General features: G+C 44.3%; 1 protein-coding gene across 8 annotated transcripts in view; it reads right to left on the reverse strand.

Moving 5' to 3' along the window:
• Positions 1-1,309: 1,309 nt before the first annotated feature.
• WT1 (WT1 transcription factor) overlaps positions 1,310-17,197 on the reverse strand; it is a 61,552-nt gene continuing 45,664 nt past the window's right edge. For 5 of the 8 annotated variants that reach the window (XM_074336181.1, XM_074336179.1, XM_019738485.2 and 2 more), the window contains 5 exons: positions 12,440-12,536; positions 9,248-9,398; positions 5,896-5,985; positions 5,197-5,289; positions 1,310-2,714 (listed from right to left, as the gene is read on the reverse strand). In XM_074336181.1, coding sequence (XP_074192282.1) covers positions 2,593-2,714; positions 5,197-5,289; positions 5,896-5,985; positions 9,248-9,398; positions 12,440-12,536 — 553 coding nt within the window. In that variant the 3' untranslated portion in view covers positions 1,310-2,592. The remainder of the gene's footprint in view (positions 2,715-5,196; positions 5,290-5,895; positions 5,986-9,247; positions 9,399-12,439; positions 12,537-17,197) is intronic. The other 3 variants (XM_074336180.1, XM_019738486.2, XM_019738487.2) reach the window with 1 other exon arrangement.

The raw sequence follows: 17,197 nt of genomic DNA on the forward strand, positions 1-17,197 counted from the left end.
GGCAAGAGCCCAATGGTCTGAAACTTTAGTCTAGTTTGGGGTATGGCAGCTGATATGTCACTCTGCAGAGGTGACCTGTGAAGACGCCTGGACACTGCAAAAGGATCCTGGGGAAGTGGGACCTAAAGGAAATCAGCAGGTAAGTTTTGGGGAATCGTTTTCCTAGATGATGCTTATATTAAGCCTTTGCTGTATGCTAGATATTTTCATGCTTTTTTCCTCCTCTCCACTTAATCCTCACTACGACCCTATCAGGCAGGGGACTCTTCTGTCCCCACTTCACAGATGAGGAAACTGGGGGTTTAGGATTAGAATCCAGATTGGTCTGTTTTCCAAAGCCCATGACCTTAACTGCTAGGGTAGTGTGAGAATCTCTGGTCTTCCTCGTTCAGTTGAATACAATGTGACTTTGCTTTTGTTGCGAATCCTGGCTTGCTCGCTCGGACTCGCTGACGTTTGCCTTGCTTGTCCTGAGCTTCTCCAGAGAAATGCTGTCTCCTGGCAGGAAAAGATAAAAACGGCTGATACAAATGAGTCACCACACTCGCTATAATTAACAGTGATGCAAGAGCCAGATGCAAACTAAGAGGGGCCTCAGGACCTGACTTTTAGGCAGCCCGAACTTGGAGCTGCATTGCAATGCAGAAAAGAGTCTCAGTGGCTGGCTGAGTTGCCATCTGCTCAGGATACATTTGAAGTGAAAAAAATGAAACCTGAAATGCATGCCAGCTCCAAGGTAATGGAGCTGAGGCGGCAGGCACCAAATTAATCTCATTTGCAACTGAAAAACCATACACCCAGAACCAGAAAGACAGTTTACAGTTTATAGATAATGTAGATCTTTGCTTTTACACTTGGCTGCCCTGGGAAGTCGAAGCAGTTTTCAACCTTCTGAGCTGATTTATAGCAAGTGGAGCTATAAATTCAGTTGTACAAGGTGTTCAGCTTATACCTTCCTGATTGTAGTGTGTAGCTGTGAACTTAAAAAAAAAAAAAGTTAAGATTAGCATCTCTCTATTCTCTTTTTCTGCAAATAGAAGTGATGCAATGATAGCATAAAACACAATTCCCACCATGCCATCCATAAGCCCATCAGACCATGCAAGGAGAAGGCGGAGTTCTCTGACTGCTTCCCTGGTGGTTAATTGCTTCCTGAGGTTCGACAGAGAGAAATAAATAGTGGTCAGGACCTGGAGAGACTCAACTAGTGGTCATCGATGTCAGCAGCATCTTCTTACCTATTTAAAAGAGGCTCAACTGGCCTCAAGATTTGAACACAATACAGCTGACAGAATCTTGTCACTTTCGTTTTGAATAGACTTTAATTGAGAGCGAAGTGAAAAATGCAGGTTACATTTTTAGTGTTATCATCAATACGTTGTAAGATCAACACCAAGAGAGTGATGTATCTAATATTTATACATTTCCTAACTTTAGTTATCAAAGAACAAATCATTATCATATATATATTTACACAATAATTTCAAGCAACAGTAAATAATAAAGTCCCTCCCTTAAGAAAAAAAAAAGAAAAACCACACACACCCAATTACCTTTAAACAACGATTTCCTCACACTAGTAAGTTTCTTTTTTTTTTTTTTTCCACATGTACTTGTAGACCTGAAGTTACTTAAGTTACTTAAGAACAATCTTATCAGTGGAGATCCTGGACCAGCCCCGATTTCTTTTAGGGTCACTTTAATTTTTACAACTTGAAGCCACATAACCAGCGTGGTCAGTACACTCGAAGGATACCCCACATGATAAAAATGAATTCCACTTTCTTTGTGTGAGGAGATATGTACATCTCTGAAGATGCATATGACGACAACTCAAAAAAGTCAAAAATAAACACAAAACCAAAATCTCAGCTCTTCAATGAGCACGGTTTCTTAAGAGCATTGTGCTAATGTTAACATTGAATTAACTGAATGGGCTTCTTTGAGCTTTCTCTACAGAGGTACTGATTAGTTTTGCTTCTTTTCTCAGCTGCTTGAAACGCATGCGTTTTAAAAGATGCCTGGTGGTGCGTTCCATCCTGTCTTTCGGGTTAGCCGCCTGCCTGACCCCCGGAATGTCGGACGGGACTCACCCCTAGTGCCTTGCTCTCTGATTTATTTCTTGCTGTTGCTGTTAGTAAATGGAAACCATGACAAAGTTTACATTAGCAGACACATACACATGCCCTGGCCTATAAATATTCTATGATAGAAAATGGTACAATGACTCCATTCCCAGTGAAAATGAGCATAAAAGGAGAAAGAGAGGGTGGGGGAACATTATCAACAATGGCTCTTCTTACACAGGCACATCCAGACCAAATGGTGATGGGCTTTTAACTAACCGGACATTGCGAGCCACTTCTCCAGGGCCTTGTGAGTCAACTACAAGTTGGCAAAGCAGAGCCCAAGTCCTCCGGGCAAACCTGGTAGGATCCAGTAGTATAGGCATCTTGTCTTGGAAGCTGGACGAAGATCAACTGCCATTTCCTTCTTAGAGACGTGAGTGAGGAGGAATTTTAAAGTCAGCTTTGAAAAGTAGTTCACACACTGTCCTGCCTGGGACACAGAACTGTCCTTGGGTTGGACCCCTCAAAGTGCGAGCTGGAGTTTGGTCATGTTTCTCTGGTGCATGTTGTGATGACGGACTAATTCGTCTGACCGGGCAAACTTTTTCTGACAACTGGGCCACCGACAGCTGAAGGGCTTTTCACCTGTTGACACAATTGCCAGTCAGACACTTGCAGTGGAAAAACCGGGTGCAAGTTCAACTATCAAAGCCCTGAGTTAAATCATCGTAAGGCACCCACTCCAGATCCCTCTCGTTCTGTCCCTAGCTAACGAATCAGGCTAATTTCATAGGCAGCTCTGAAATGGCAGCACCTCGAAGGCCTTAAGGATTAAAATATTGTAAAAATTGTAAAATATTGTTTAGTCAGAAGACAGGAAATGGGAGAGAAGGAATGAGTCTAGTTAATGGAAATGGCTGGGCAATTCAGATGTAAGGGGAACAGGTATTTGTTTCAACCTCTCCTGTTACACTGTTTTGTGAGCTGTGTAAATTTTCCCCCTTTGCTGTCTAAGGGAACTGAGCAACACTGGGCTGCAAGGGCCACAGGTGCATCACCCTGGGTATTACTGACCGATAGGCATCCAGGAGCAGAGTGTGACTGTAGCTTTACTATCTCTGTCTTTATAGATAATCTGGAGGTACTGGGTATTTTTAAATAAACCACTGGTACCAGAGTACATGGTATTTGCTTCTTTTTCCTTTGAGTGTTACTCAGAGCATAATCCCTGTTGCATAGAAAATTCTAGTTGAGGCAGTTTTGAGATTTTTTAACAAGCTTGCCAAAAGATGGAGGTTTCTCCATCTAAGGCACATTCAGAAGTTCCTTCCAAGCCTCATTCTGTCTAGAGAAGAGAATTAGCATTTGTTAAGTGCCTAATATATGCCAAGCCTTGTGCTGGGCATTATATAAATTATATATATATATACCTTGCCTCATCTCCTCCTTACAACAGCCCTGTAAGGGAAGCACTGTTATGTCCACTTTGTAGATGAAGTTGGACATCTGAGAGGGCAGACCCAGGCAAGACTCAAATCCAGGTCTGTCGAATTTCAAAGCCCATGCATTTTGCTGTATCCCCCTTCCCGCCTACCCATAATGGAAATATAGCTGTGGCTTTATGATAAGTGCCACAGAAGCCATCCCCTGTACAGCCTAGGGGATCTTCTTAGAATATCTCTGGCCCTGCTGCTTTCTCTGAGACATACTGGTCAGGACAAGCATTGAGAAATATCCTAGGAAAGGCAGTGTCCCAGGATCAGAACTGGGGGTCGATCAAGTATAGCATTAAACAGTCTGCTGGTGACACAGGTCGCTTTGTACATAGGAAGATATACACAGGGTAGGAGATCAGGGTGCAAGGAAAGGTAACTCTTACCCACCAGATTAGGAGCTCGGGAATAAAGAAAAGAAGCGCAACCAAAGACACCTGAGTAGGGAGAACGAGATGCCATCCCATCAACTCCAGGGCACAGGTGCCTTGACTCTGTCTATAAGTGCAGCCTGTTTGGGTTGAGAATCTGGAGCTGCATAGGGGCTTGTGACCTCATGTCTTCCTTCACCTCCCATTTGCTGTTCCTCTGCTCTTCCTGATTGACTCCTCTTCCCACCCCCACCCCCAACCCCACCTCCAGCCATGCTGTCAAAGGTTGTCTCCTAATGGTCAAATCCCATCCCTTTCTCTTGCTGGTTTTCATTCTCCTCAGTCTAACAGTGGTATTCCATTCGGCTGACTTGGGCTCTCTTCTTGATTCTCTTTCCTCCCTGGGCTGTAAGATGAACCCAAACACCAAAACCTTCTTTCTCCAACAAAGAAGGCAGTGGGATATGGTGGGCTGGGAGCAGATAAAACTGGACTTGCTACTTACTGGCTTTGGGACTTGAGGCAACTCATTTAATCACTATGTGCCTCAGTCCCCTCATCTGTAAAATGGGGATAAAACATGCCTGCCCTACTCTTCTTACAAGGATGTTGTGAAGATAAAGTGAAATAACCTAGGCATTGGCCCTCCTTCCAAAACTATAAAATGCACAACAAAGTTGGTGCTATTTTCATTATGAATCACACCAGCCTCAGGGAGAGGAGAAAATCTTCAGCAGCCAGTGAATAAAAGCCCTATTCCCCTGTCTCTACTAGTACAAAGGAAACAATATCCACATGCTGATATGAGTCAGGCAGAAACCATGACAGCTCTTGGGGCATTAACTTTTAGCAGAGAGGATTTCAGGTCTCTGAAAATAGTGTCTGAGCTTTCAGGAGAATAAATGTTTGGCTTGCTACAATGTCTGCTGTTTTTCTGTGAGGTTGATTATCATATCAAGCTGAGTGATAAAAACGTAATGCAACAAATTGGGAACAAGAGGGACCTAGCTTATCTCTTTGATTTCATGCTGACACTCATGAAAAGAGTTATTTTCACATCTCTCTTCTGCTCTGTATCCGCCCCCATCCTTTCTTAAACAATATTATTATTTAAAGATAGCCATACACTGTTCTCTCAGCTGAGTCTAAACCTGTTTAGAACTTTTATACTAGTCTTTTCCAATCTCTCTCATCATAAACCACTTCATTCAACAGTTGTTTAAAAAAATAATGAAAAATAAATGTGAAGAAAAGTTTACGCACTTGTTTTACCTGTATGAGTCCTGGTGTGGGTCTTCAGGTGGTCGGATCGGGAGAACTTTCGCTGACAAGTTTTACACTGGAATGGTTTCACACCTAAACGGACAGAGAAGGTCTAGCCGCAGCCCTAACAACGTGGGGGCATAAGAAGGCCCACGAGGCCTGCTTCCTGGCGGCCCAAGGAGCCAGGCATTTCCAGCCATGCCTGCGACACCTGCCTCACCCTCAGATTTCCCCCAGACCCAGCATGAACCACCTGATTCTGCACAATAACCCTTGAAGACCTGCTTCTGTCTTGGAAACAATGATTCCTTAACCAAAAACGTCCAGCTTCTCACCAAGGTCTCAGCTGTGTCCGAGACTGTAAAAGTGAATCACATGCTACAAATGGGATTCTGATCTCCACCACCTGTGTTCTTTACTGATACTCAGGGCATCACCAGGAAATCGCTAGTGGGATCTCATTGTTCTGTGGTTTGCAGAGGAAATGTAGGATGCTTCTTTTTTTTTTTTTTTCTCTCCTTTTTTTTTTTCTTTTTAAAAGAAGGAAAATCCCCGGAGATTAGAAGGAAAAAAAATTTATTAGAAAGATGAAACAAATGGCTGACCGTCTCACATCCCTATTTCACAACAAAGAGAATCACAAAATCAACCGTAACCCAAGGGAACACACTGCCAGCAATGAGAAGGGAACCTACAAACCTGTGTGTCTCCTTTGGTGTCTTTTGAGCTGGTCTGAACGAGAAAACCTTCGCTCACAGTCCTTGAAGTCACACTGGTATGGTTTCTCACCTTGGGGAAGACACATATTCCATTTGAAAATGATACCGGAAATGGGGATCTCATTAAAGGCAGCCTCTCCTATTGGGACTGAAGGCTTCAGGCACTTTGGTGGAGTTTATTAGGTGGCGCTGCCAACTGCCGCGTGAGGTTTAAGGCCCACGTGTACATAGGCTTGTGGACAGTGGAGGGAGGATGGTGGTTAGGTGAATGACGATGGTCCTTCACTTCCCAGTTAGAAGTAAACGAGAATTCAGGTTTGGAGTCTGACACTAGAATCCCATATAGGTCTGCCACTTAAAGTGCTGGGTGAGATGCAGTTTAATCTGACAACGTCCAAGGATTTATGAACAAATTAAACGAGACCATCCACATGAAGGGCTGAGTGAGCTCAGTATCTAGCACAGAGGCAGTGCTCAGAAATCACTGGCAGAGAATATTTAGACAAATAATACACCAAAGACGTTTTAACTCCTAGACTGAGTCTGAGGCAGAATTCTGGGATGGATGTGCCTTGGACTTGGCCCTGTGAAATAAGCGTTTTATATTTTATGGCCTGAAGATTTGGTGTTCTCCGCTACTGACTTCTCATTCCTGAGTCAAGCATAAATGGCTTCATGGTGGTGAGATGCTCAAGTTAAACCAGGAGCCAAAGCGTTTAGAAAGTTTTTGCTATCCCTTTATCCGAGAGAAGTCAGTAATGGGATTTCACAACCTCCTGCCTCAGAATGGAGAAGCCCCACCCTGTCCTCGCTCGAGAAAGTTCAGCCAAATACTGGGAACTGAGCCCCACGAGTGCACTGAGCGACCTCAGGCCTCCTTCCCAACTTCTTATGAGAATTCTGAGTCACCGGCTTCTGGGATGGAGAGCCAGCCATCCCGGGATCAGTCGGGTCTTTCCATTGCAGGGCAGTCCCTAGTTACCTTTCCAGCCCCACAACCTCCTCTATTGGCCCAATCAATCTGTATTCCAGAGCTCACCATTCCCAAAATCTGCCTTGCACTTGGCTCACACTAAACACCCTTCATCCCTATTTCCACATTCCTACCCAGCAAAAAGTCTGCTGCTACATGTTCCTCACAAATACTGCTTCCTCCACTATGCCTTCCTGGAAGTTTCACGTTCAGACTGAAAGCCCTTCCTTCCCTCATTACAGAACGTATTACAGAACATCTAACATGGTGGGCAATGTCCCGGTCTACCTTCTTCTATGCGCTGGAAAATCCCGATGGCAGGAGCCTTTCCTTAACTTTCTACTTACATCCAGCCCAGTGCCTTCTGCTTCACCTCTACAACCTGGAGAGGAAAACACCAACTACTCAATCTCATTTCTTTTCCCTGCCTTTCTGCTGCTGCTCCTCTTTTACTTCCTCTGCCCGACCTTACCAACCCTTTGTGGTTAACTCAAGCTGTTCCTCCTCCAAGAAACCTTGGGATGACCCTAGCTCAAATCAATACCCTCTGAACAAATCTTCCCAACTCCTCCAGCCTCCAGTTTTGTACACTTTCATATATTCTCTTAGTCCCTTTTCATTTGTGTATCTCCTGGCCCCCAAACAAACGATAAAATATTTGAGAAGGGGGCTTATGACTTGGGAGCTCAAAGGCATGACTTTGAGTCCTGCTTCCACCATATCCTACCCACCTGATAATTGTTTTATGTGTGAGGATTAAGTGAAATAATGCACGTAGAGAGCCTGGCACATAGAAAGTATTTTATAATAGTCTACACTATTATTTAATTCCCTCCCACTCAGTATTTAATATAATAGTCTGCACTATTATTATAAGTAAATTTTTTAAAATGCACTCTTTCAAGAAGGGGGTCACAGAATTGTTATATACCAGCCTTCCTTGTCTTCTGCCAGGAAGAGCTTCTTAAAGGCTCTAGCAGATTTAGTAGTCTTGACTACCTTCTCCACGGTCTTCCCTTTACACAGACTGCTATTTTCTAAGTGCCTCTTTTACATTAAAAGTTTCTACGACCGTATTACCTTCCATATATTCCCTCGCATTTCCCCAGGCAGAATTTTACTTTACCATTTTTCCTTATAACCTTAACATTTACTTTTCAAGTGATCCTATTTGGGGAAATACACAAAAATAGAACATGCCACACTGGTTGTCTCATCTATAGCCTCAAAGCAAGTGGTCTACTGAGTGCAAACTCAGGTTTATGCCAAAACGGCATCTTCCAGATGCAATGACTTAGCAAAGTCTAATGGTTTCAATGCAGCTCACTTTCTTTTCCTGCTTCCCCAAAGCTAAATCAGCAGTAACAAGAAAATAATGATGGTGCCCGTAACAGCAAAGCTGTTCTTCAGTTGTGAAAAGAATGGCACCAGCTTCCCCGTGGGAAAGCCTGCTCTGTCCACTGTTTCTCTGTGGGGGAGACCCAACCTCATTCCCATCCAGTACCCACAATGCCAAGAGCCAACGTTTGTGAAACAGCTCTTCACATTCAACATGGCCAACAACCAGATGAGGCCAATTCTCTTTCCCAGAGTCACACTCCTTGACCTGCAGGAAAATCTAGTTTTCTTTAACACATCATCAAAAACCATCATCTCTTTATTTTAAAGATAGAAAAACAAAAACTAAACCTACAATCCATTTTCCCATTCCTATCTGGTTGTGAAACAGTTAAGTTTTCTTTGGACCATCTCTGCCTAATCTTAGGATAACCTTGCCCACCAATCTCTCAAAATCATCTGATCACCAAACTCCCAGGCTAGCTAATGGTATTCTAATAGTGATGCTAATAGTATTCTAATAGTAACACTATCATTTATCCAGACCTATTGACATAAGGTACTATACTAGGTGCTTCATACCTCTAATTCCTTTAACTCAATTTGATTTTAAAATTTAATCTGGTTTTGACAATTGTATAAGGTAGGCATTACCATCTCCATTTTTCACATGAAGCAAATGAAGTTCTAAGAAAGGTTAAGTAACTTTCTCAAGGTCTCGCCACTTGGTGGTAAAGCCAGAATTCAAACACAAGTCTCTTTAATTCTGTGCAACTCTCTTTCCACCGCTCGGCTCTGCCCTTCCTGAAGACAGTTTACTGACTTTTTTATTAAAGAATGAACAATCAGGGTGCAAAATAGCCCTGAAGCCTTTTTCTATCACCTGACTAGACATTTCAAAGAAGTGCCTACTTTCCATCTGAGAAACCACCTGTGTCCTTAGTGGTGCGAGAGCAGGAGCTCCTGAACCACCCCTGCCCAAAGGCCACTGCAACGGAGGCCGGACAATGGGCACACTTACCAGTGTGCTTCCGGCTGTGCATCTGTAAGTGGGACAGCTTAAAATATCTCTTATTGCAGCCCGGGTAAGCACACATGAAGGGGCGTTTCTCACTGGTCTCAGATGCTGACCGGACGAGAGTCGGAGCTACTCCAGGCACGCGCCGCACATCCTGCAAGCGGAGTGTGAGAGAAATGGAGGCTTTAAGCCACCTGTGAACATTCGTGTCAGACCAGAGGGAAAAACGCATTGGAATATACCCAAGGAAGGGATGGCAGATACAAGCCTAAAACCATTCCCCTCCACTCCCAAGATGCCCACAGCAGACATCACTAATGGATGATACATCAGAACATCCTACAATGTAGGCTCTCAAGTCATCACTAATGATCAACCAGAACTGGGACTTGAAATCTGTTTGGGGTGTCTGATCCAGGACATCTGGAAAAGAAATGCTGGTGATTGGAAGAGCTCCCACCCCATCCTGTCTCTCAGCTTTTCAACTTGAAACAGCAAGGTCTAGACGTCCAAAGTGCCAGATTCTATTCCATTCCCTCCCACTCAGACACATGGTCACGTGACCTGGGCCTAACATGCAATGCATGGGGAAGTTCTTATTCAAGAGAAATGCGAGATACTAGATGAGCCCCAAATTGACCAGACCTTCCCTGTGTGAGTAAATGACAGGAAGAAGGAGCCTCTGAGATTTGGGGGTTCTGTCTGTGAAAGGGAATTGAAACTACCAAAGGTCCCATGGGGCCAGTGCAATCCTTTAACAGTGAACCAGAAAACACTGTATCTGTCTTCCTTGCACTTTACATGTCCTTCACGGGGCATTTTGTTGATCTCATTTATTTAGTAAGAGTGAGTTTGTGTACAGTCAGTCCTCCATGAGAAAGAGCTAGAGGAAAACAATGAGGCAAACTCCCTTTCTGCCCTCAGGATCAATGAGTCATAGACGGGAGCAGCAGAAGTGCCCGAGGGGTATCTGAATCCTCATTTTCTTACCGATGTCCAAGTCGAGGCCAAAGGACACATCCATGTTTATGTTAATACCTGGAACCACTTCTGAGCTGAACCCACTCTCTGTTCTGTGCGTTTTCTACACCACCCCCAGGTTTATGTCCTGGCTTTTATTTCACACTGCTTTGCATTGTGAGATCTTCTATTTTGAAGAAAAAGTACTGCAGTGACATGCAACTTTGCTGGTGATAGGCCATAGTGCCCAAGGCAAATGGTGGCATAAATTAAAATGGTGAGCCAGCTATGTTTGACTGGCATACTCCAGCAGGAGAAAATGAGTGGGTAGTGAAACTGGTCTGGAGTCTATCAGAGGCCCTGGCAGTGAGTATGACAAACTGCGCTTGGTGGAAAGGAAGGCAAGGAGCTTCTTTCATTTCCTTTAATTCACCCTAGATGCAGCACACAGGGCAATAGGATGTAACTTCGAGTTGTCGGTGTCAGTCAGGATCCTGGTGGAGGATTCTAATGGTATTTGTTGGAGGAGAGACTGGATGACTCTTTCTGTACTTTCATCAGATTTCCGTATTTCCAAAACCCTTGATTTCATCCCCACCATTGGAAGGCCTGGGATGAGGGAGCACTCTGTTCTATCACCATGATGCTTCTGGAAACATTAATCAGAACATCTCAGAGCTCCTTGCCCCACACATCACATGAGGACCTGGCCCATACACAACATATGTCTAGGGTACTGACTATTCTGGTGTAAGTATCACAGCTGTTACTCATGTTGCAGCTACTAAGTCACATGCACAAGTCACAAATGCAAACCTTTGGTAACTGCGTGTGGTCCTGACTTCCCAAAAGAGGCTCTCTGGAAGTGGCCTTCCACTGAGTTTCCCAAATTCTCCAAAATGTTTACCTTGCTACTTTACTTTCTTTGCTCTCCTTGGAGACACCCTCCTCCCCGAAATTGTTCACAGCCCTCTATCTCCCTAAGAGGTAATATAACATAGTGGTTAAAAACAGGGGTTCTGGAGTCAGGCAAGACTTGTGTTATAAATCTCTGTGCCACCTCTTACTAGCTATGTAATTTTGGACAAGTCACCCATCTTCTCTGGACTTCAGTTTCCTCACCCATAAAATGGAGGTAATAATAGTACCGACCTCATAAAGGTGTACTGAGGATTAAATGGGGGGAGGTCCATGTGTAGACATCGGGGGAGGGAGTCCATGTATAGACACGGAAGAAGCTTAGCTGCATATTACTAAGAGAAAAAGTCAGTCTGAAAAGGCTCCATACTGTGGCTACAACTATACGACATTCTGGAAAAAGGCAAAACTATAGAGACAGTAAAAAGAGCAATGGTTGTGGGGATGGGGGAAGGGGAGAGAGGGGGAGGGACGAGTAGGTGGAGCATCAGGCATTTTCAGGCAGTGAAATTATTCTGTATGATATTATAATGACAGATACATGGCATTATGCATTTAACAAAACCCACAGAACTACACGACACACAAAAAAAACCCTAATGTAAACTATAGACTTTAGTTTACAATAATGTGACAATATTAGGTCATCCATTGTAACAAACGTACCACAACAGTGCAAGATGTTAGCCACAGGGGAGAGAATGTGGGGAGATGGGGAAGGAAGAGGAGAGATACGGGAACTCTCTGTACTTTCCCCATCATTTTTCCTTAACCCTAAAATTGCTCTTAAAAAATTAAGTCTATTAAAGTCCATGTATAAAACTTAGCACAATGCCTGGCATATATAATAGAAAAGTGTCCAGTCTTAGGGGGTGCTGTTATTATTGTTACTGCTATGATTAGCAACACTTGACAAGTTAGACAAGAGTCTAACTCTGGGTGCTTCACAATGCAGACCAAGCAAGTCTTAGCAGCCAACGGTCCAGGTCATTACTTCAAGCCCACTTAACCCCAATATAAGAGCTGCTCAGCCCACCATAGAGATAGCAAACTAAGCAACAAAGGAAGAAAGGATGGGATTCTGCAGGAAGCATCTCGATACGAGTCAGGGAGGCAGCCCCCTTCACACGGGCCCTATGGAGAGGTGGCAGCTGCCCTGTCTGCCCCAGTGGAGGAGGAGGAGTCCCTGATGTCACAGGAGCCTACAACTGGGAACAGACTTGCCAGGGCCAAATGGCCATCAGCAAGGAAGTGAAAGGGTATTGAGTAGGGGAAGAGGCAGTGAAGTCTACTTCCGGCCAGGGCCCGAGTACTCACCTGGATGCCCCTGAAGACGCCGTGGGTGTGTATTCTGTACTGGGCGCCACAGAGGATGGGTGTGGTGTGGTTATCGCTCTCATAGCCTGCGCTGTGGCTACAAACACAAAGAAGGGAGAACAAGGCTCAGGTTGGTCCACAGGTGCCATTTGGAAATGTGCGTCTGCAGCAGAAGGAATGGTTTTTAAAAGCTCACAGGGTAAGAGTTGGTTTTTGCCTCACTCCACTGGGGCTATTTTGGAAGCAGGGCTTTGTGATGGGCGGGGCTGCTCAATCCTCATGTCACCACCACGCAGCCCTCCCTCAAGCTCAGATTCTCACACACACCGCACCGTCTGGGTCTATGCCTCTCTCAGACAAGCCAGGAAAAGTCACAGTGGCAGGGTTTCATCCACAGCAAGTTGTTCACCATTTAGATGGCAGGGCTGACAGCTGTGAATATCTCAGAAATGAGCAGATGCCGTAAATTCACATCAACTACAGTGGTTTTTTGTCGGCACCTCATGACTCAGTTTTGACCAGATAACACCAAGAAAGTGATGACACTTACAAGAAGAGATGTCACATCCTCAGACGTGGGGGTTACACATCTGTGGCCCTGCTCCACTTAACCTACACATCAGTTTTCCAGATCAACTTAACTCTTTGCAGCCAACCCATGCCATAGGTGGACACTGGGTAATCCTCCAGCATTAGATGGACTAGCCCCCTAGTCGACGCTCAGGTTAACCTTGGACTACAAGTGAGAGCTGAGGGATGTGGAATGTTGAAAAGAACCACTTGGAAGGGGTGGATGTTCTTCTCTCAAAGTATTCTCTCCTTCAGGAAAAAGCTGCTATCTGTTCCGTGGTTACTTTACTTCCAAAGGAGGGAGAGTACGGATTCTTATCCACATGGGCAGCACATTACAATCACATCTCACATCTAGCATCACCATGGAGAGCTTTTATGAAATACCTCTGTGAAATGGTACAGCTGCTTTGGAAAATGTCTGGCAGCTCCTCAAAAGGTTAGACATAAAGTTCCCATATGCCCCAGAAATTCCACTCCTAGGTATATTCCCAGGAGAAATGAAACATATGGTTACACAAAATCTTGTACACACTATTCATGAGCAGCATTTATTCATACTAGCCAAAAGGTGGAATTAACCCAAAGGGCCACCTGTTGATGGGTAGATAAACAAAATATAATATGTTCATAAAATGGAATATTATTTTGTGATAAAGAAGAATGAAATATTGATACACAATAATGTGGACAAACCTGGAAAGCATGCTAAGTGAAAGAAGTCAGTCACAAAGGACCACCTGCTGTGCGATTACGTTTATATAAAATATCAAGAATAGACAAATTTATAGAGACTGAAGGTAGATTGGTGCTTGGTTGCCTAAGGCTGGGAAAGTTAGAGAGAAATAGAGAGTGATTACTGAAAATGTCCTAAAATCGGGTCATAGTCGTAGGACTCTGTGAATATACTAAAACCACTGAATTGTATCCTCCAAATGGGTGAACTATACGGTATACAAAACATGGAAGGCTGCTTTAAAAAATTACCACTGGGGCAAGGGGTCCATGGTCCAGTACATTTTTAAGCCTCCAGGTACAATTAACTGGCTGGCAGGGCTGAGAACCTCCACTCTGCCTGTTACTCTAGAGATTCCAGGGGTCGGGTTGCCAGAGGTAGGTAGTTTGGCCCACTCCATCTGAAGGTGTAGGGAAAGCCCGGGGTTGGCTCCACTCTCACTCACCCAGAGGAGAGAATTCCTAGGAGGGAAGAGTGCCTGCCAGGATGACTGACATGTCCACACACCCTGCGGCCACAGCAGCTGTGGGGTTTCACATTTAGTTCTGGCTCCGAGCTTTTTAGCAAGAACCGTATGTCTGCTTTGCATGGAGCAACGATGGCAGTTTGGGAAGGCGGGTGGCAGTTTGCTTTCCCTAACATACGACACCTTGTCTTCACATCTTTCAGGTGATTTCTGACGTCTCTGGAGGAAAATGTCCCAAAGAGCTAACCCAGGGTCAAATGCACAAAAATTGGAAAGGCATGCCAAATCCAGATAGTATCTGCCTTTCTGAACCTTAGAATGTGCTTGCCAAGAAAAAGAGGCCGTGTCTGCGTTCCTTACAATTATATAGACAGTGGGGAAGTGAGAGTTGATGACAATGGTGATGGGGTAGCAGAAAGAGGACAGGACAAGAATGCTGCTGCCAGAACATTCTGCCTCAAAGGCTGTGAAGAGATGCTGTCTTTGTTTGGTTTAACCTTCTGCGTGCAGCCAAAATGTGATTTACACATTTTCTAGGGCTGAGAGATCTCTTGGGACACAACAATAGAAATCTGAGTTATTTTAAAGTTCTGCCATCAAAAGGGAAGAATTAGGAATCTCCTGTCTTGGCAGCTAATCTCTGTCTGGGTGTTTCTGGGTTCCTGGAGGGTAGCGGGCACAGGCAATGGACTTTCCTCAGAATACTTGTCCCAGAAAATGAAGTGTTGCACCACTCAAAGGGAATGACATGTGCTTACTGCCAGATACAAGCCAACAAACAAAAGAAGCAACCAGCAACCAGACTGTACCTGCCAAATATGCCACTAGATTCTTCTACCAGGTCCATGAATAACAAAGACAGCTGGGCCCCTGCCTACTGGCTCTTGTGTCCCCAGAAGACAAACACACCAATGCAATTCCACACTGTGGAAACCCTGCAACCCAACACTCTCCCCACTGTGGCCTGCCCCGAACACCAAGTACAACCTGTGGGCATTTAATATGGTGACAACTCTCTCTAGATAAATAAAGCAAAGCAAGCGGTGGTCTTGGAACTATACACTATCACAGGTAGAAAGGTCATCCACTCTGACACCACCACCCCCCATTCAAAGCTCCTCCAGCTCATCTTCAACAGTTGAACAATATGACTAGTGACAAGTTTTCAAGGCAGCCCATTCCATTTGGGAAGAACTTTCATTGTTAGGAAAGGCCTTTCTAAACCAAGCTGAAATATGCCTCCTCATTTCTGTCATCTGGAGAACCACAGAGTGAGTATTATTATTTTACAGCCATCTCTGTGTATCTCCTCTGCTCTATGGAAAACTTAGCCTTGAGGATAGAGACCACCTTGCTCCTCTCTGTACCCTCTCAACTTAGTGACTGAAATAGGACATACAGTCCATAAACGTTCATGAGATGGACTGAATCTAACTCCTCTTCCATGTGACAATATACACATAAGGTACTTGAAGACAGCTCTCCAGACTACAGAGCTGTGGTTTTCTGAACTGTTACAACATGAACTGGTGTCTAAGTCCTTTGTTATCTAGATCCTCTTCTTCTTCTTCATTTTATTTATTTGTTTGTTTGTTTGTTTGTTTCAGGTGCACACGACAAAGTAATACTTAGACATTTATCTTTTATATCCCTCACATTGTGTGATCTTCTTCATTTTTTTAATGTAATTAGGAGTTTGTGACAGAGGCTTGCTTAAAATTAAAAACACGCCAGTGGGAAATTTGGAGAATGGTATCATGCAAAGGACCCAATCAAGGTTGTTAGATGGCACGTGCATGTGTCTTAAGAATTCTTATTCTGGGGCGGTTGGATGGCTCAGTTGGTTAGAGTGCGAGTTCTGAACAACAGGGTTGCGGTTCAATTCCCACATGGGCCAGTGAGCTGCACCCTTCACAACCAAATTGAAGACAACGAGCTGCAGCTGAGCTGCCCCTGAGCTTCTGGAGGGGCAGCCGGATGGCTCAGTTGGTTAGAGTGCAAGCTCTCAACAACAAGATTGCCAGTTCAATTCCCCCATGGGATGGTGGGCTGCGCCCCCTGCAACTAAAGGCTGAAAACCGCGACTGGACTTGGAGCTGAGCTGTGCCCTCCACAACTAGATTGCAGGATGACTTGGAGCTGATGGGCCCTGAAGAAGCGTACTGTTCCCCAATTAAAAAACAAAAAAGTACTTTAAAAACAAAAGAATTCTTATTCTTAAAATCTTAACTGATAAAAATTTCCTCTGAGAAAGCCAAAGCCTTTCTACCTTGGAAATGAGTTTGCTTCAGGGGTATTAGGTCTACTTTCAATATGTCGATATAAGAAATGTCCAAACTTGTGGAGAATTTTTATAAGAGTTTATTTGAGCCCAAACTGACAACATATGCCAGGGAGCAAGATCTGAAATGCTCCTGGATCCTCTTCTCCTTGATCCCCTTCATTTTGTTAAGTGCCTCTCAAAGTGTGGGTTTAGGATGGATCCCAATGCCCCAAAAGAGTATTTCTGTGAGGGATTGGGGAGGGAAGATCATCTACAAACACAAAAACCTTTAGAATCAGGGAAGTGACATTAATACCTAAGACTGGAGAGCACATGCCTCACCCAAAGGGATTCCATTCCAAATTTTTCAAAATCAATATGTTAGTCAAACACAACATGATGCATTAGGCCCACTGCCAGGGCTCAATCTCCAGGCAGGGGGCAGGGCTTCCCCCCTTAATTGGGACAGAGTACTGCTATAGACACACCTAAGAGCACATCACTTCTTAGCACTCAGGTCACACTGGTCTTCCTCATTCAAATAAAATCTCCAACCACCACCCCTACCCCAGTATGAACTGCAATTAAGGCAGGCATCTCCAACCTTCAGCTTGAAGACATGATTTTTTAAGCTGCAATTCAGGACTCCAAATATATCCTTCAAATTCCATTCTATTTCTTTGAGCAAATCATTCCCAACTGTTGAAATCTTTTTGACTCTTG

The sequence above is a fragment of the Rhinolophus sinicus genome, linkage group LG06 (genome assembly GCF_036562045.2).
Source record: "Rhinolophus sinicus isolate RSC01 linkage group LG06, ASM3656204v1, whole genome shotgun sequence".
Lineage (NCBI taxonomy): Eukaryota > Metazoa > Chordata > Mammalia > Chiroptera > Rhinolophidae > Rhinolophus > Rhinolophus sinicus.